At 37.8% G+C, this 21,260-nt stretch overlaps 1 protein-coding gene across 10 annotated transcripts in view; it reads right to left on the bottom strand.

The window, feature by feature from the left end:
• Positions 1–9,434, bottom strand: part of dpyda.1 (dihydropyrimidine dehydrogenase a, tandem duplicate 1) — a 239,481-nt gene extending 230,047 nt beyond the window's left edge. For 9 of the 10 annotated variants that reach the window (XR_010893848.1, XM_067378754.1, XM_067378755.1 and 6 more), the window contains exon 1: positions 8,279–8,639. Coding sequence is in view for 7 of the 10 variants with exons in the window: in XM_067378754.1 (XP_067234855.1) it covers positions 8,279–8,317 (39 nt within the window). In the remaining 3 variants the exon portion in view is untranslated. Of the gene's footprint in view, positions 1–8,278; positions 8,640–9,330 lie in introns of those variants that run through there. The other variant, XM_067378763.1, reaches the window with a different exon arrangement.
• Positions 9,435–21,260: the final 11,826 nt, after the last annotated feature.

Raw genomic sequence — 21,260 nt, 5'->3', positions numbered from 1 at the left:
TTTGAAATCATTTGATATCTGAAATTTAAGTCGCTCTTCACTAAAAATCACTATCCGCCTTAACAATGTTCAAATTATGCTCTAAATTTCTCCTTTTGTGTCCCATGAAAGAAAAAATATCATACAAAGCAAGTAAATGATGACAGAATTTTTATTTTCAAAGGTGAACTATTCCTTTAAGGCATTCTGAGCTATTTGTTTCTCTCCTATCCGTCCTGCAGAGGGCGTCTGTAGGTGCCAGTCAATAGCATCTGAATTGTTTACTCTCCTTCTCTGCACCAGCTAGACCAACCTGCCAGCCTAAAAACCCATAAACCCTCCCCTCAGCCTGTCAATCAACATCCTTAGCCACTCACGGAGCAGCATCAGGCATGTCTGGTCCACTCCTCTTGCGAGGCGGTTTAATTCAGTAATGGCCAATATGCGCCAGAGCCTCATTATGCAGCATTTGAAATGGTCCCTGGCCATGTTGAGGCTCGAAAAACAATTAGCAGAGAAACAGAAGGGAAATGAACTGTAAAGAATCAGGGCTTGATGACCGAGGCTTTATCTGCTCTCAGTGGAGGAGAAACAGAGAGAGAGAGAGGGGGGGGGGGGGGGGGGGGGGGGGGGAACGGGAAAAAAAAAAAGGTTGAGTATGCCACATGCTTCTTGGGTGTGTAAACGAGCCGGCTTGCCTGAGGGAGCCTGGGCGATGAACTCCACTGAGGGGGATTGAGTTTGCAGACAGAGATTGCAGCAGACAGAGGGGTCACATGTGATCAGGTGAACACGTACGGCCCTCCTCCAGGGGATCGGAGGAAGAGAAGGAGGTGGGCTGAATTGTAGATGGAGAGGCAGCCAGGTAAGTGCTGGCTTTGCAGAAGGTTCTCTGCTTGCATTCAAGGGACGATGGCTCTGACAAACCCCTTTGTACCATCTCTGCTGTACTGATTGATTACAAAAGCAGTCTGACCCAACCTTGGCAGAGGTGCAATTACTGATCCACCACTGCACCAAACAACACGCATCACACAGGCCTGCCTGCATCTGAAACAGAGAAGGCAATAAAAATACGACACACTTCAGGGTAGAATCACAGTCCTTTTGAGGCAAGTCAGTTCACTCGGCCGCAAATACAAATAGAAATCTGAAAATCTGCAAAACTGGGTGAAGATTATGTTTGTGTAACTTAAAAAACGAGAGTAGCATGCACTGACTCATATCTACTCACTCACTTCTATTCCTCCCCTTAGACCTGGTGTGTCCAACCCTGCTCCTGGAGGGCCACTGTCCTGCAGAGTTTAGCTCCAACCCCAATTAAACACACCTGAACCAACTAATCAAGGTCTTACTAGGCATACTAGAAACTTCCAGGCAGGTGTGTTGAGGCAAGACAGTGGCCCTCCAGGACCGAGTTTGGACACCCCTGTCTTACGATGCGATGAGATTCCAGCAACAAAAAATTTGTCTGACGTGACACGTCTTTGAGACGTGATAAAGTCAATCAAAAATCACAGCCAATCAGAAGAGCACGTGGGCGGGCTCTCTCGGCAAGCTCATTTATTTTGAAGATATGAGGTGAATTATCGCTTAGCATTAACATGTGATCACCGTGATCCATTCAAGCAGATCAAATCACTAGCCAATCAGGACACCGCGAGTTTACATTTGTTTACATTAATGATGCTTTTCCAGTGCATGGGACGGCTCGGTATGGAATGGTACGGCTTGCTTAAAGGGTTAGTTCACCCAAAAATGAAAATTCTGTTATTTATTACTCACCCTCATGCCGTTCCACACCCGTAAGACCTTTGTTAATCTTCGGAATGCAAATTAAGATATTTTTGTCGAAATCTGATGGCTCCGTGAGGCCTGCATAGCCAGCAATGACATTTCCTCTCTCAAGATCCATAAAGGTACTAAAAACATTTAAATCAGTTCATGTGAGTACAGCGATTCAATATTAATATTATAAAGCGACAAGAATATTCTTGGTGCGCCAAAAAAAAAAAAAAAAAACACGACTTGATGGCCGATTTCCAAACAAAACTTCAGAGCATTATGAATCAGCATGTCGAATCAGCAGTTTGGAGCGCCAAAGTCATGTGATTTCAGCAGTTTGGCGGTTTGACATGCGATCCGAATCATAATTCAATACAGAAGAATCATAACGCTCCGAAGCTTCCTGAAGCAGTGTTTTGAAATCGGCCATCGCTAAAAAAGTCGTTATTTTGTTTTTTGGCACACCAAAAATATTCTTGTCCCTTTATAATATTAATATTGAACCACTGTACTCACACAAACTGATTTAAATATGTTTTTAGTACATTAATGGATCTTGAGAGAGGAAGTGTCATTGGATTTCAACAAAAATATCTTAATTTGTGTTCCGAAGATTAATGAATGTCTTACGGGTGTGGAACGGCATGAGGGTGAGTAATAAATGACAGAATTTTCATTTTTGGGTGACCTAACCCTTTAAATAGTACCACCTTGGTTGAGGTTCCAAGCGAGCCGTACCGATACTAAACGTGGAATGTAAACACACTTTTCACAATCAGAAGTGCGTTTCCACTTGTTTTTTCGATGTGTATGTGGGCAACATCCGGATACAGGTCCCATGTTAATGCCAAGTGTAAACGCAGCCAAAGACACACAAAATGATATCCAAACTCACACTAGAACATTAAATAAAGCACATAACTATATATATTGTGTTGTTCCAGCCGCAAAGTTGCAGAAAAATAGAAACAAAGTTTCTAAAATAGAATCGTTGTGTGTTGGCGTCTGATTAACATGGAAAAGATACCTTTTATCGCGTGGCATGGAGTCTCTTCTAGTTAAGACACAGTGTTAGACTGTCTCTGGAGGGATATAGCATCTTTGTGGCAACCTTTGCAGCAAATAATTTTTTACGCCACACTCTTGTAACAGGATTTCCATTCATCATATGTTCTGATAAATGGCGCGAATACCAGTTGCACACGTACTAGCTGATAAAATAACGGAAGCATAATTTTTGGACTAATGTCTGCCTGTAGGCAACCTCACCTCACACAGCAGGGGCGCAGCTGAAGCGTCTGCATGGTAAACTGGTGCAAATTGTACTCAAAACATCCAACATTCATTCTTGATGCAAAATTTCCATCTACATCGTGCAGGGGGTAAACAGAGCGAGGGAGATGTGAAATGTTTTGCAGCTACAGTCTTATGTTTAAAAAGCAGAGCGCTTGCAGCCTCAGTGATTTGCAATAACATGCAAGCTTTTCGAGTGGCCAACTATTTCCATAAAATTTCATTTGCATTTTATTTTGGAGCAATCCCCTGTCAGCGTTCCAGACGTCTGATGAGAGCGCGGGCCGGCAGAGGCGCAGAGGTCTGCCAGCGGAGTCATACCTCTTTGTTTAAATGCTGTATTGCTGTGGGTTTTTTTAATGAACTCTAATAGCAGTCCAGGAGGATTTTAATTAATCTACATGTGCGCACAAAAGGGCCCCACATTTAGCGCTTTCAGAAGTGCGGATGGATATTAAAATAAGACATCTGACAGAACTGCAGAAAAATGGAGGATTTAATTGCTCCAGAGATGGCAATTATTATGAGATTTAGAAAGCCATTTTCAATGGCAGACAGGAGTCATTTAGTCCCAGTCTTAAGTGCAGCGAAGAGCCGAAGGTCACGTCAGTGTTGTCATTACGGCCTGAATAAAGATGCTAATGAAGGGCTTGACTTACTCTCCTCTGCTCTCCATAAAGGTTGCATTAGTGTCGGCCGGCATAAAGACACGGCCAACTTTACTCGTATTAACATGCGACGAGTTTCGCGATGAGAGCAAGTGCTAAACAATTTCCACCTTGCGTAGTGAAATCAACACTAGTATGTTCACAATCAACCAGACTGCCGAAGCAATGGGCAAAAACCGCATTAAACTGCACTCTAAAAAATGCTGGGTTAAAAACAACCCAAGTTGGGTTGAAAATGGACAAACCCAGCGATTGGGTTGTTTTAACCCAGCAGTTGGGTTAAATGTTTGCCCAACCTGCTGGGTAGTTTTATTTAACCCAACTATTTTTTGAAAATGACTATATGGCTGACTTAAAATGAATCTAAAATTAAATTAAAATGTTCATTTATTAAACATATTAATAAATGTTAATTTTCAAGATATTTTGGGTTCATTTTAAGTAAGCAATACTGTAATTTTTAAACAATAGTTGAGTTAAGTAAAACTACCAGCAGGTTGGGCAAACATTTAACCCAACTGCTGGGTTAAAACAACCCAATCGCTGGGTTTGTCCATTTTCAACCCAACTTGGGTTGTTTTTAACCCAGCATTTTTTAGAGTGTGTGCTGTTAAATAAGCATGTAGCCATGATTGAGTCCTACTGAAATTAACCTTAAAGGGGTAGTTCACCCAAAAATGTCAACTTTGTCATTGACACAAAGGAAGATATTTGGAAGAATGTTTGTACCAAGCAGATTACCATAGTCTACCCCCATTGACTACCATAGTATTTTTTTTCCTACTATTGTAATCAATGGGGGGTGAGATCTGCTTGGTTACAAACATTCTTCCAAATATCTTCCTTTGTCTGAACAAGGTTTATTTAATGTTTTACTTTAAGTACATGTATATACAATACATGTCAATATCTACCGCTATCACCTTCCTCCACAAACACTCAGCAAAATGTTAACTCTAAAAACATTTTAGTGCACGATTGTCACTCATTACTGCAAAACTCACACAAACAAAAAGAAAACTTCTACTCGACAATTGGAGACATAACCTCTATATTAGACACATCTTTGCCACAGGCTAATTCAGAAAATGGAGGGGAGCAAATTGGCCATGGCTAAAGTAAATGATGCCTATGCTCTTTAAATTTTCTTAACAACTAAAGAATTATGAAAGTCTGCAGTGCTTTTTCAACTACCTACTACTCTTATATACTGGGAAATACTACACCAAGACAGAAACAAAAAAGGGCTATAGCAGTTATCAAGAAGAGGTGAGTTTGCAAGCCCTGGGGGTTTGTGAGTTGATGAAAAGCTTATTAAGTAAATTGAATGTGACATTAAAATAAATAAATGGAGCTGTGTAATTAATCTAAATAAAACTGAAATAGCGATATATCTTATCAAGAGTTGGGAATCAAAAATCGATACCAATTCTTGAACCAATACTTAAGGTTAGGAATCGATTCTGCTTTAACGATTTCTGTGCGCACATTTTAAACCATTTAGGTGCAATAAGACGTGAACGAATTTGGTACACATGCACTGTTTTCTCTGCTGCGCACACAGAACGGCACATCTCATACAGTGCGCGAATACTGAATTGAGTTCTCTCTCGTTTTTTCTTGCATTTGAATGGACAAATTCACACAAAATTAAGTCAAAATATCCTCGTAAACAGAGTCTGCTTTGTCTTAAGTGAATGTAAACAGTTGAGAAAGAAAACACATGAGTATCAGTATTGGATTTGTATTCAGTTTTAAAGTGACAGCAGCCTAATAAACCTGCTGCCATCTGTGTCATTCATTTAAATCAAAGAACAAAAGAAAAAGAAAATCACCCACTGATATTGACTAAATAACTTTTGTAACTTCAATAAGGATGAATCTATATTTTATTTTTAAAAAGAAATTTATGCAGTTTCTTTTTTCAATTGATAACATTTGATTTTGATTTCTGTACCTGACCTTTGTTCAGTTGTATTTATTTGTGCTATTGCTAATTTTTGCTTATGCAACTGTTTACTTGTCTTTAGTAATGTTTGAAATTTAGTATGGTTTTTTTTTTTTATGTGTTATTTTTGTTAAAATATTTTTGCAGATTTTTGTTGATGGTATTCAGCTGCAACAAAAAGTTTTGCAAACACAGAAAATATATCTAAGTGTTTAACTTCTTTTTAACTTATTGGAATTGAAACTGGGAATCATAAGAATTGGAATCAATAAGCAGAATCGGAATCGCTAAAATACAAATTGCGATTATCAAATCAAAGGGTGTGAAATTTAATTAAAGAAGTAGCCTGCTATGCTGCATGTTTCAGAGTGAAGAGTTCATTTAGAAAAAATACTTACCAAAATAAATTCACAGGGGGCACTTCATGAAAATATTTTACATCTAAAACAAAAAGTTTGGGAACCCCTGCACTAGCGTGCTAAACCTTGCATGCTTATTTTAAACTAGACACCTTAAAGACAGCAAGGATATTCTGAAATCTCTGGATTTGACACCAAAGGGGGTTTACCTGTAGAGCGAGAACAACATGCTGCCAGATATCTGATTGTTTTGCCTAAACACATGCAGATGTTGAACAATCTAGAGCACTAAATCAGAAAATAAGCATAAACAAAAGCTTATTTATTCCCAGTTAAACAACTTAGTGAAAATGGTACTTCTATAGGAGTTGATATTTAACATCAGAAGCTTTATGGATTTTTCTATGAAATCAAATTCACTATTTCAGTTCTGTCACCATTCATTGTCAGATATCCTATTGCAACTTGAAGGAAAGATAAAAGACAAAGTTAAAAATCAGTTACATTGACTAAACGTCAGAAGAAAATCATGAGAATCTCACTAAACCATTAGCACAGGCCCAGAACAGGTAACAGTGAAATACAGTGAAAGCTTTCCTTTCTTATACTGTAGGTCCTCCTGCTAACAGTAAATGCTATAAACTGACATGTGATTCTCACATGGCTAGTACAGCTTATTAACCACATGGTTGTGAGATGCAACTAACCGTATAATAACTGTGAAATTGGATTATCTGGACATGCCATTATTTCCAGTGTGTTCAGTGCTTCTTGGATAGCAATACTCTTTACAAAAATGAGAGCTGAATGCCAAATGAATGCAGCTGTATATGGCGCAACCCTTAAGGCACGCATATATCATTAAAACACTTCAAAATGGTTTTAAAATGAGTCCTATATACCACTGAAATGATTGCCAACAATTCCGCTTCAACACTTTTTCACAGCACACACCATTTATATTCAACTAGTGGAACAGAATTTTTTATGGCAGCATTCCAAGAACACTTTCCTGATCTTAACCAGTCTCCACACACCCACATAGGCTATGTTCAAAACAGCATACTAGCATACTACTCTCATTATTTTTCCAGTATATGCATACTGCACACAGCAAGTGTACCTTCTGTAAGCACAGAATTTACATTTGTTAAACTGACTGACAGGCGACTACTTTTGTATATTTGTGTGCATACTTGCCTGCATACTCTGTAAAGCAGGGTTGATGCCTTCTGGAACAAAATGTCAAATTTAGGCCTTGGAGTGATAAATGTATTGCCTAATAGACCTGATTTTGTCTGTTATGTCGTTAATATTAATCAAACCACTATATTAACAATAAACTTCTTTGTTTCTAAATGTTTGCTTCAACATTTACATGAAAAACTTGCAGCAAAGTTTATTTCATTGAGAAATGCTTGAAGGCTACATTGGCCATTGTTTGTTGCTTTAATAAGTTAAAATATACATTTTCTTTAATTAATGAGGGTGTCAAATAGCATATTAGTTTTTGCTTTGGTTTTGTGACATTTAACTGTTATCAACAGGTAATTTTGGATTGTAAAATGCTACAGTTTATCAACCATTTAAAAAACAACATAATGGTCACTGTAAAACATGGATTAAAATATGCAAAAAGAAATGTCACTTCCTGAATGAAACATGAAACATTATTAACCAAATAACACCACAACACAGAGTATATTGTGTTAGATAGTTTGTTTGCACAGTCCCACATACTCATTTTTAAGTATGCAAAAATAGTGTATACTGCAGAGTATGCACTACTCTGGTATTTCAACACAGCCATCCACAAACAAACACACATACAATAGCAAGAATGTTGCATAAAGGTTAACTGACCACAGCAAAACAGTCTGTTGTTGTTTGTTTGAACTGTACAAAGTTTATTTCCATGCAAGACTGATATAAGAATACAAAATAACCGATATATATTTCAATGTGACTTAAGAAGAAACTTTGACCTGAAACACCTAACTACTGACTGAACTTTCATACTTCCAGAAAAGCAACAATGTAAACACAGGGTATAAAGGGAACGTATGGACATTAATCAGCAAGATATATAAAAAGTTGATGGTTTTCACAGGAAAATGCGATGATTTAAAACTAAGTAATGATTTAAGTCTTCTTTCGCCAAGTACAGCATTATTGTTTCATATTACAGACGCACATCAGACTGGCAATATACATTACGGGTTCATTTTTGTTATGAGAGAGGTTACCTCGATATCAGGCAGCTCCTTGCTCAGCATTCGAGCCATGTTTCCTCCAAATCAAAACGAAGGAAGATGAAATGAAGCCAGAGCAATAAAAGTGTTTGTATTCCGACGATAGTCCGCTTTCGAGCCGCACAGGTTTACTTCCCGAGTTCATGCGTCGTCTTTCTTGGGAAACTACAGGATCCTTTCGCGTATATAGTCAGAATGGCTGAAAATCGTCCACTGCGACGTGGAATTGACAGTTAAAGCAACCGCATAGATGTCTAGAGCTCATTGAGGGGCTGGTGGGCACCTGTCAAGGGTCTTTCAGCAGAAAGATAAAGTTTGTTTGACGCCAACTTTTTGCACAACGCACGGCGCGTGAAGACACAGTGTTTGCTAGGTCTCGGTCAAAACAGATTGTTAACTCAGGGGTAACTTTCATTCCTATATTCTGCCCATACATTTGGTCATTTTAATCTCTAAATGATTTCAATAAGTGTCAATTTATTTCTAGATAGATAGCTAGCTAGCTAGAACAGGTAAAAAATATTTCCAAAAAATATATATTTCAAATGTTTCCAAATTTAAGTTGGCCTTGGGTGTTGTGAGTGGCTGCCAGGGTGTTGTTATTGAGTTGCTAAAGTGTTAGCCTGTTGCTATGGGGTTTCTAGGGTGTTGTAGGTGTTTGCTAAGTGGCATTGGATGCCCCCCTCTGTCTTTATGAATGAATCAGTGGATTTTTATTCACATTCAAAGGCCAGTTATGCCTATAGTGTACGTATAAAGTTATTTTTTTAATGCTTTAAATTACATTTTACATTCTTAAAATAGTAAATTACAGGTTGAAAAGATAACCTAGAAGATAGCCTAGTGTTTAATATCAGGGCTGGTATATATATTTTTTTTTTTTCCAGAATGAATCCCTGCAAAGCTGTTTTCCTATAAAGTTACATTTAATATTATCATAAGGTAAGAAAATTACAAGCATCTGTGTTCATACTAAGTATGCATGTAAAATACAATACATGTGTTTAGTCTGCTTACACAAATGTATTTTTATCCCTCGGACTAACCTGTAAAATGCAGATGATCCGTAAAGGCTTTGTTTTTTAGATCTAGTACAACACACACATCTTGTATTGATCACCTTGTGACAGAAGCTTCTGCATGTCCGATAGTGTTTCAGTGGTGATGCAGTTCTTTGTAATGCAAGCAGAGGATGTTAACCTCCATTTGTACAGTGACTCAATGTTTGCAGAGATATAAATCATTGAATATTGAATATTTTTTGATATGTATGATCATCTTGATCTGTAGCTCATTACAGTGACCTTTTGTATATTTACCAAAACAGTAACACTAACGACTAACCTTGTACTGTAAGTATTTAGGCTGCTTAAAGGTGAAGTAACATCACCGAATTGAGATGCTGTTTAAAATCATGCTAAAAATGAATGTCTTTACAAAGGTTGTTTGTATTGATCATCTCAGTCATCTTTTGTTCTCTGGGCTTTTATCTTGACAATATGTGTGTTTATTGGCAAATAATTAGAATTTGTGACTGTGGCTCTGAAAAGCAGCACAGTTATTGCGGTCGATACTGCAGCAATGAGACAGTTAACTGCAAGTCCAGAGTGACTTGGCATTTTAAACAGGACTGCCATGTTTGTGGTTGTTATTTTTATTTTATTTTTTAATTTTTGTATTTTCTGCCATGGTTAAAGATCACGTCAGGAATTAATTAATCGCCTCAGCCACAGACAGCTACATAATAATGTAAAGTACTTGCATAATTGTACTCAATTGTGATAGTTAAGTATTTGTTCTTGGGTACTGAAACTGAATACTTCAGAAGGCGGGCTTTTGGTCCCAAAAATACATATAACTTATAAAACTTATTAAATTAATCTTCATTTTCAGTGAAATCACAAAATAAAATTCAACCAAATTTGCCTCATTTGCTGATATGTACATCTATTAATAAACATGTCATTTTAATATTTACTTTATTTGCAGAGCAAGATTCAAACTTGCACTTAAAGAGATAGTTCACCCAAACATGAAAATAATTTAGTCATCTTTAATGTCATTCCAAAACTGTAAGACTTTCTTTCTTCAACTGTTTTTGTCTATGCAGTGAAATGCATTAACTTTCATTATTTGTGCAAAAAAAATTCAAATTTTTTTTTCAAAATATGTTATGTGTTCCACAGAAGACGGAAAGTCATACAGGTTTGGAATGGCATGAGGGTGAAGACAGCAGCTGCGTCCGAAATCGCGTACTGAGTAGGTACTACTTTTGAATTGACTTCACAACCATTGAGAAATTTTGTTCTATATAGTACAAATGCGTGTAGTATTAATGAAATCCGGACGTACTATATCCGCCATGTTGTTACTGTCACATGACCTACCAGCGTCAGTTACGTCCCTTCAACTCCATTCACAAATCCTCTCCTGTGGCCTCATTGGATAGTAAAGTGTCCATATGCGCACTTCAGAATCTCGCCGGAAGTGATAAGTCATCCGGGTACTTTTCGCCTACTGTTTTTCGAATACAATGAATTCAGACATACTACTCTGTTTGCATACTGTTTTTCACCTACAATATAGTAGAGAAGTATTTGATTTCAAACACAGCGACGTTTCCATTTCCATTTTTATGTGAAATATCCCTTTAGCGAGAAGAAGACACACTGTAATAACATAACTGTTGGTTTAACTTAAAAAGGTAAGTTACCTTGTTGCCTTAAAATTTTGAGTTCATTGAAATTAAAAATTTGAGTTAATACAATGAAGGCGGTTGAGTTAATCAACAGAAACTCAAAATATTATGTTATCTGAACCAAATTAATTATTGAAGTTCTTTTGACAAAAAAAAAAAAAATAATAATTTTTCACAGTGCACAAACTGAAACCCTAGAATATGCCTAGATTTGTACTATAACTCAATTACCTTTCCATGGCAAAAAAAAAATTACATTTAGCCCTTCAAAGTACATATTTCCGCTTTTTTAGCTAAATTAAGCCTAATTACACTACCGCCAATTTTATTTAACTTTTACAGCCAATGAAATCCATTTTAGTGTAAAATGTAATTGACCACAGCAATGGTGATTTGTTTTTGTGAAGGAATGTCTCATCACTCATCGCAACACAGTTTTTGACCTAAAGCTAGTGGGTGGTATAACAAAAATATCACAATATGAATAATCATACACCCAATATAGTTATTTTAGCTGGAAATTCAAATATGGTTTATATTTTTGCTGTAAAATCCCATAATGCCTGTTTCTCTCACAGGCATCGGCACTAGAGAGCAGATCTCAGTATTACACTGATGATTATTCACTGCTTGGGCCATTTCTGGTCATGAATTGAAAGACTGCTTGGTAATATAATGTTATGATAATGATGGTTCATCATAGGCCTCAGCAACATTTACTGTTAGTGTGCATATAGATATGTCTCCGTCCATATACAGACAGACAGGGAATCGCTGTAGTGCTGGATAAATGCTGTCATTTGTTCTGTAAATGAAAGAGCATTCACAATAAGCTGAGTAATGCATGATCCTTTATTGTCTCAACATTATTCTGAACGCAGTGTGTGGGAGACTACATTGTCAGGTTTTGGCTTGGAAGTGTGTTTAAAAAGATTAGCTTCAAATAGGATTTGCTTCATGTATGACCATGTCAAATCCAATCCCCCAATGACCGTTTCACACGTCAAGAATAATCTTTGAATAAATGTGCTTGTTCTCGCTTTAAAATTGCTTAGTCATATTGCCTTATGCTACACATTGTTTTTTTATATATATATATATATATATATATATATATATATATATATATATATATATATATATATAATATATATTGAACTTTACTTGGAAAGAAGAATGCTTTCCTAATCAGTTTAGAAAATTTGATTTAAAAATAAATTTCTGAAAAAATACATTTCTGATTTCATGCACAATCCTGATAAGGTTTATTAATCACAGTTACCATTATTATGATTATTATTTTAATATTTAGATTTAATATTACATATTACTAAGGATTGTATGTGATCCACATGTGACCACTTGTGTTTTTGCACAATTTATGTTGTTTTTTTATAAGTGTTTAATTGAAGCACTATATATGAGAAGCAACTGAGATATTAAAGAAATCTCATTTGTATATTCATTACAGCATACATTTTGATCTAGAAGATGCTTTTACCATACATGGCATCAAACATCACGCATTTAATTTGCATGGCATATTGTCAGCTTTAAAACTAACAAGACTGAAAATTTCATCCCATCAATAATGCATGATATTTACAGGCTGGCTTTGGGCAGAGAAGAGCCCAGGGACACGGCTTTCCCCTCAACTTCATTTGGCTGTGTGACAGGATCCATAACCCTCTCTGAATCCTATCAAATGATGTGGTATGAAGTGTCATCTTCTCTCTGAGCGCTTCTGAGGAGTTTCATCTCTGCGGGGAACTGTCATCAGGTTCCTCTTCCATTCTCTCTCCCCTATTCCCATCAATTGAATGGGCTATCAGACACGTCCAATCAGAGGCCAGTTCCACTGGTCAGGCTGACGGTGATCAGCAGGTGAAGTTGCTCCCCTCTGCGTCTCTACTTCCTGTCCCACCAGGGCAGCATCCCCACCACATGCTTTATCCATCCTGAGTGCAGCGAAACAACACAAGTAGTTTCTGAGATGCACAAAAGGTTTGTGTGTGTGTGTGTGTGTGTGTGTGTGTGTGTGTGTGTGTGTGTGTGTGTGTGTGTGTGTGTGTGTGTGTGTGTGTGTGTGTGTGTGTGTGTGTGTATTCTTGCTGCTTTCTCTAGTTTTGTGTTATCTCAAAAGACAGGAATGCAACCTTGGAAATACTTCATAAAAAATAAATTCAACTTCTGTTAAGATTTACGTGGGAGTTAAATATTTTTCATGTACAATATTCATCACAATCATTTCAAACAGTTCTCAAGCATTAGATTCGACTAAAACATTCTTGTTTTTCTTATATATATCATGTTTATTCATTTCCAACATTTATATTCAAGACGTTCAAAAATATGAAACAATTTTTCTGTTTGTTATGAAAGATTAATCCCCAGTTGCTGTTGTATTTTGCATGAATTTGTCGTGCCCTGAGGACAAATCTATCCCATACAAATTTACATCCTCACAGGGTAATAAATCTCTCCACACATAGCAACAATCTTGCAAAATCATTAATGTTTTTGTCCTCTCTTATCAATTCTATTTTCTGGAGTAATTGAGCAGTAATCTAATTGGTCCAGTGACCCTTTGCATAATTAAATGTTATCAAAGTGATCTGTCGGCAACTGGCAGAGAACAGATGTTGCTCTTCAGTGGAGTAATCAGTCATCGACCCCTGGCCTGAGCCAATCACAATTACCTTGATTTGTGCAGTCCAGAGTGTGAGACCCCATGTCCTAAGTCACTCAGAAACCCCCAAATGGATCAATAACCCCCTCAGTAGCTCCGCCCACCTCATTCTCACTCAGTGACTTTGATGGGTTTAACACGTTTACATACGCCATTTCAGTTTACAACAGTCAATTTAAAACCTGAAATGGTGAAATGTGCTACTAGTGGCACCAAAAGTAATTGCAATTCTTTTTGATGCCACTAGTGGAGCAGAAATTACACACTTTACGTCTAAAATTTCGTTTTGATTCTTCAAGTGCGGTTACATTTACTATTGTTCAGCAAATTTTCGCTTGTGAAATCCACTCATTTCAATAGGAATCTGTAAAACTGGGGATTTCGTGTGAGGGTGAAAAATTTCCCCATGCAGATTTCACAACGGGTTCAAGCTTGTCACCTGAATTTGCCACATTGACAAACAGAAAGCTGCTTGGTTTGAAAGTGACTTCTGTGTGGTGTTGCCAAGTCTGCAGTTTTCCCGCAGAATTGAGCTACTTTAACACTGTTGCCGCGGCTTGTTTTTCATGTCCGCAGGTTGAAGCAACCCCAAATAACTTAAATAACTTAGTTTAGCAGCGTAACCCCGCCAAAAACGAGGATTTTGTCCCCCGAAATGCGACCGGGGCTAGTTTTGAGTAGGAATTGGGTGGGTTTTGTTGTAAAAACCTGGCAAACCTGCTTCAGCTTTTTGCCTGGAAATTTCAGTAACCCCTCAGTGCAGAACAAGAGATCCAGGGGGCAGAGACTGAAGGGTAGGTTTAGGGATATGTAAAGTGGGAGGAGTTGGATCCAGATCCAGGGGGTGGAGATGGGTAGGTTTAGAGCCAGGGGGCAGAGACAGGTAGGTTTAGGGATATGTAAAGTGGGAGGAGTTGGCTCCAGATCCAGGGGGTGGAGATGGGTAGGTTTAGATCCAGGGGGCGGAGACAGGTAGGTTTAGGGATATGTAAAGTGGGAGGAGTCGGCTCCAGATCCAGGGGGTGGAGATGGGTAGGTTTAGATCCAGGGGGCGGAGACAGGTAGGTTTAGGGATATGTAAATTGGGAGGAGTTGGCTCCAGATCCAGGGGGCGGAGACAGGTAGGTTTAGATTCAGGGGGCGGAGACAGGTAGGTTTAGGGATATGTAAATTGGGAGGAGTTGGCTCCAGATCCAGGGGGTGGAGACAGGTAGGTTTAGGAATATGTAAAGTGGGAGGAGTTGGCTCCAGATCCAGGGGGTGGAGATGGGTAGGTTTAGATCCAGGGGGCGGAGACAGGTAGGTTTAGGGATATGTAAAGTGGGAGGGGTTGGCTCCAGATCCAGGGGGCGGAGACAGGTAGGTTTAGGGATATGTAAAGTGGGAGGAGTTGGCTCCAGATCCAGGGGGTGGAGATGGGTAGGTTTAGATTCAGGGGGCGGAGACAGGTAGGTTTAGGGATATGTAAAGTGGAAGGAGTTGGCTCCAGATCCAGGGGGCGGAGACAGGTAGGTTTAGGGATATGTAAAGTGGAAGGAGTTGGCTCCAGATCCAGGGGTGGAGATGGGTAGGTTTAGATCCAGGGGGCGGAGACATGTAGGTTTAGGGATATGTAAAGTGGGAGGAGTTGGATCTGGATCCAATCTCTCCCCCTGGATCTCGTGTTCTGCAGTGAGGACCATCTCGGTAATTTTGCTAATGTGATCGCACCTTTAGGGTTGAAGTGAACTGTGGACACTCACAGGGGGGGACAGCAACACTACGGCCGCATGACAAAATTTTCATTTTTTGGTGAACTATCCCAAGTAGTTATCCCAAAAATTTTATTTCTGTCAATGGAATTCAATGGGGCCCATCAATTATGTGGTTACACATATTCTTCAAAATATATTCTTTTGTGTTCCGCAGAAGAAAAAAATTCATACAGGTTTGGAACGACTTAAGGGTGATTAAATGATGACAGAGATTTAATTTATTGGTAAACTATCCCTTTAAGGTGTCCTTTTTGCCATTTTACGATATGCAAGAAGGATGCTTAACAGTGCCCCCTTTACACCATTTCATCCCAGACTTCACAGCGGACAACTATATTTTATTTTACAGGTAGTTTTGTAAAATTTTAATTAAAATACTTGTTTTACTTTGAATTTATAACAGTGACAAATGAAAAATAACTGTAATGTATTTTCTCACTTTTGTGTTTTGTCAAATTTTTGTTCTCAGCTTAGGTGGACTGCTGGCTCATCTTGCATGCAAATAGGAATCAAACTTAATTGGAGTGTTGTGTACCTGTTACAAAGCCACATGAAAGTTGATCATCCTCCGAATGAAAGCTGAATCGTCAAATTATTTCTGTGTGCCTATAAAATCCTGATGTGATCTCACAAATTCAATGGCTTCTTTTGTGCACTTTCAACAGCTGCACTCACCATTCAAAGAATCAATAAAAGACCTTGAAGAAATTATGCCAGCTGATATGATGTAATCTTTTATTGTTGGCTAGATAATGCCAGGGCTGTACGTGACTGAATCACTCAGTACTCTTTTATTCTCTCTCTTTCTATCTCTCGCTCTTTATCTCTCTCTCTGTGCTATGGATGCCCTAGCATCTCTCAAACAACCAGAAGACACACTCTGCCTCCTCTTTCGCTTCGGTTTCATCAGCAGTGCCTGGATAAAAGGGCCTCAGAGGCAGAATAATTAGATCAAACAATAGATTTAGGATTCAATACAAAATAAGAACATCCTCTGTGTTTTTGGAAAGGTTTACCGTCATTCAGAGGCTACTTTGAGTTTCTCCCATCCAAAAATACCGGATAGCGCTGGCTTGGCTCACATTGGTCCATTGCTTGGTTTTAGAGAAAGTAATGACAGCTGGAAGCCTTAAAGTCTTTAGGAGGAAGGCATGAGCTCTTGCTGGGCTGTTTGAGAATCTGAAGATAGCCAAATAACGGTTTGAAATCAACGTCATGAACAATTCTGAAAAACAAGGCAGAGTTAAGGTTAGCTCAAAGGTATGTGACATACTCTACACAAGTGTGCCAATGTAACTTCTAGTTGTCTAATCCAAAAAATAAACTTTCAATATCATACTTACTCATAATAACTGTGTGCAAACAAATATTAAAAGAAATTAAATGTAAGAGAGCATAAATTTCAAAAACTGACCTCACATGCAACAAAATGTGTTAAAATTTGCACATTCGTTTTGACACGCCCACATTCAAACATACAATGTGCTTAAATGGCTGGTCCTTTTACAAAAGATTTAATTCACAAACAATTTAGATTAGAGATGCTTTTTTTAAAGTTGACTTTTAAACCGACACGTCATTCTAAAAACATGGCTTTCATGTGCCAGACACTGGCTGAAAAATACGCCAGCGCAATGATCCAAGATGTCCATACTTCATAACGCATGTTTACATAAAACAAACAAACAAACAAAAAAACAATGGGAAATTATCACAGCAGATACAGAAAGCAAAAGCACTTGGTTCTGGTTCATTTTTATTCAGGAATTGTTGACAGGAGACTAGGACTGGGTCATTGCAAATTCACACTACATTACTTTATTGATCATCAACTAAATTCAAAATCGAAGACCGCAATAGCAGAGGGGGCAGCAACAGCACTGTTAAGATCATTTAGGCTACGTTCACACTGCGAGCCTTCATACTCAATTCCGATGCTCAGATCTGATTTTTTTGTATAGCTGTTCACATTGTTGTTTTAAATGTTGCCAATATCAGATTTCCAGTGTGAACAGATCATGATTCTGAAATGACCTGTATGTGCAGAAGATTGATACAAACAGGGTTGCCAGGTTTTTACCACAAAATCCACTCAATTGACCCTTCACCAGGAGTTTGATTGACAAGCGATCTAACCAATCATAACGCCAAATCCGCCATTTTGTCCGACAATGCAGTCGGGAGTTAGAAGATTAACCTCATTGGACTTAAACTTGAAAAATGGTGTGTACTGACGTCTTTCCGCGTTTGAAACAACATTCCTTCTCATGTTCATTCGTCTTTATTTGATGCTATAAATGAACTAGTAGGAAGAGATGATTGGTTCACGAGTCGCTTGAGCTGAGGCGCTACAGTGATCTGTCACGACATATTATAAAGCCACAAAACATTTTTTATTGTTCGAATTTCTTTAAAAAATTACACAATTTAAAAGCTGGGACTTTGTTTAATATCATAAGTAACCTGCTCTGTCTTGTCTGTTGACATGTTGTCAGTTTCCTCTTTTTTCCGTGATGTATTTTTCACTCTGTGTGGCATGACAGCGCCATGGCTTTTCGGACAAAGCAACAGTAACTAAAGCCGGGGACACACCTAACGATTGTAAGGCCGAGTATGAATGTAATTTGATACTTACGACTGATCATGTCCAATCGGCCCGAGTCAGAGCCAGTTGCGTTCAGTCTGTGTTTACAGTTGGTGCTTAAAATCGTGCAGTGTGCTGCGTCTAACGATTCTAGTCTTATTTTCCGCACAAATATAGCTGCAGATGAAGAGCGCCAGCTGTTTGTTTACATCCATTTTCAAGATGCCACGCACAGTGTGTTGCTTAGCAGCGGTCTCGTAAACGTTTGTATTCTTCTCCGACTGTCAACGATTAAAATCGGCTCCAGTCGAAGGAAACAATCGGTATGTGTGTTCAGTTCAGTCTTAGAATGTTTCAGCTAATCGTTAGGTGTGTCCCCGGCTTTAAGGGGGAGGCGGGTCTTTGTGAAGGGTCAATTGCTTCTCAAAATTAGACCAAAACTAGCTTAGTAAAAATCGCTGTCATACGGAAGTAAACTCGAAGGGCATTAAAGTAAGCGATTAGTTCTGACACATCACCGCCCTTATACTGACTATCTTTCGCAACTGTCTTGATAACATTAAGTATGTAAAATCTTTGAATAGACTCCCATGACCACAGAATCGTGACGAATGTTGATCTCGAGTGACTGTTCACACTGTGGTCGCATTACAAAACATCTGACCTGAATTGGATTTAGCACCACATATGGAAGTGGCACAAATCAGAATTGAAAAGATTAGATTCGTGGTTTGTACTGTTCACACTGCTATGGGGAAAACAGATATGAGTCACATGTGGGCAAAAAAATAAAATCAGATTTGGGATACATTTAATTGCAGTGTGAAAGTAGCCTTTAGTCTCATTACTTTTAATGAAGATGATTGTGTTTTGAGCATCTGTCCAGCAAACACAGAACATTAGTTTTTGCTTCCCATTTTTTGGAAACCAAATACTAACGTTAGGGGAACGTTCTTTTTAAGGTAGGCCTATATTTTTTTGTAACCATAACGTTCAAGTTGCAAGGTGTTTTTATTTATTTACTTATTTATTTATAACTTAAAAATAACTTGTTATACATACCGTACTCTAATGGTTATTTTTATAACCATGTAATCTTTCTTACTAAAAGGGCGCAGATGATTTTGTGTATAATGATAGAGCTCTGAAATTCGTTTAATACAGCATTTACTAAAATATAGAAATTAGATCAATCAAAACGCGTTTTAAATGATAATATTAAGTCAGGGTTTAAGCGTAATGATAACAGAAATACTGAATTCATTGTTTTGTTTCTATCTTCATTTACTGCGTGCCAGAGCCGTTACGCCTCTGATCTGCGCCGAGCGCTCGCAGAATTTAAAAATTAACGGTCATTTCGTTTTACTGACTGACTGACTCATTCTTTTATCGACATCTCTATTGAACGATTACTTAAAATTAATATAGTTAGTTATGAGAGTAAATATGATTTCGAAGGTATTTGACACGCCTAACTGAACAGAACATGATGTTAATGGAGAAGTTTTTGTTTATGGACCAAACGAAGAATGGCCCGCTGTGCAAACTCTACAATCCAGCGGTAAGAAATGAATAGGCTACTGATATCCTACATAAAGTCAAATAATTGTATATATCTATCTATATATATCTATATATATATTTAGATATATATATATATATATATATATATATATATATATATATATATATATATATATAGGCGTCTATAGGCTACATATCCATTTTTCATGCCGCTTAGCTATGCCTGGGTCGCAGGCAAAGCCCCTGGCCTGATCGCGGGTGTGCTGGATAATTACTTACCAACCAAAAACAAACCATGAAAAATAACATCCTGGCAACCAAAAACTAACATTTTGGGAACGTTAGAATAACGTAATAGGAACATTAAATTAACATTAGAATAACGTTCTGCGAACTAAACTAACATTGTGGGAACAAAAATGTAACGTTATAGGAATATTAGATTAACATTGAAATAATGTTCAACAAACTAAAAACTAACGTTCTGAGAATGTTAAGAAAAAAAGTAACACTCAGACAACCAAAATCAAACGTTTTGGTAACATTATAATAATGTTATGGGAACCTTAGATTAACGTTAGAACAACGTTCTACAAACCAAAAACTGACATTCTGTGAACCAGAGTCTAATGTTTTGGGAACGTTATAATAACATTATGGGAACATTAGATTAATGTTAGAAAATAGTTTTACAAACCAAAAACGAACGTTCTTGGAAAGTTAAGAAAACTTTACTGGCTAACCAAAAACAAACCAAAAATAACATTCTGGGAACCAAAAACTAACGTTCAGGTAACAAAAAACTAATGTTCTGGGAATGTTACGGGAACAAAAAACGAATGTTCTGGTCGTAAATATCAAACATGTTTGATGATTTGGGATTGTGTGGGCTCCGACGCAATCGGGAGCAGTAAAATAATTGTAATGACACAACACAACTGAGGATTTTTTGGACAAAAAGTCACTTGAGAGGACCCTCGAATCAGGCCAGACCCCCCAGATCAAATCGGTTGCAAATCGGGCCCAAAATCTGGCTTAAAATCTTCAAGTGTGTGGCCAGCCTTAGACAAGAAGATGAAAGTAAAGAAAAGAAATAAAAAGAAATGGCAAATAAGAACGATTAGTTAGTGAATCGGACTTCACTATTGTGAATTTTTATGTTTTTATGAAATGTAGAAGTAAAAACCATGTTATTATGAATGTATTTAGAATGTATTCCCAAGATAAGAAAAAGCAAAATGAACTTCAGTATGTAATAAAGTAAAAATGCGGCTTCTCCCACTTGCACTTGCTTTGTGAATCATTCGCATGTGCTTTTGCATTGACTGATTGCCTATGTTTCTGGTAGTTAAGAAATTATGAAAACAATTGAAACTTTTAATTTTGTAATATTTATAGTGGAGGTGAATCAAAATTCTAATTGTAGGTGTAAATGTGTTATTTTTAGGGATGCTTCGATCGATCGGCCCGAGATCGGAATCGGCCGATAATCATATTTTATGACTCGATCGGTACTCACTAACTTGGCCGATCTCACGAACCGATCGCAATTTGATGACGTCAGCGCGTGAGTGTGAGGACCCGCGGGAACATAGCGCTGCAGACATGTCGTCACCTGTGTGGAATTTCTATGACGTTGCGAGAAACAATGAAAAATTCGCGATTTGCCGTGTATGTTCTGAAGAAATCTCTTGTGGAGGAGTATTGTCCAAAACGTTCAATACGAC

Source organism: Chanodichthys erythropterus, chromosome 23 (assembly GCF_024489055.1).
Source record: "Chanodichthys erythropterus isolate Z2021 chromosome 23, ASM2448905v1, whole genome shotgun sequence".
Taxonomy (NCBI): domain Eukaryota; kingdom Metazoa; phylum Chordata; class Actinopteri; order Cypriniformes; family Xenocyprididae; genus Chanodichthys; species Chanodichthys erythropterus.
Note: the sequence above shows the minus strand (reverse complement) of the source record. Positions and strands in the feature narration are given on the sequence as shown.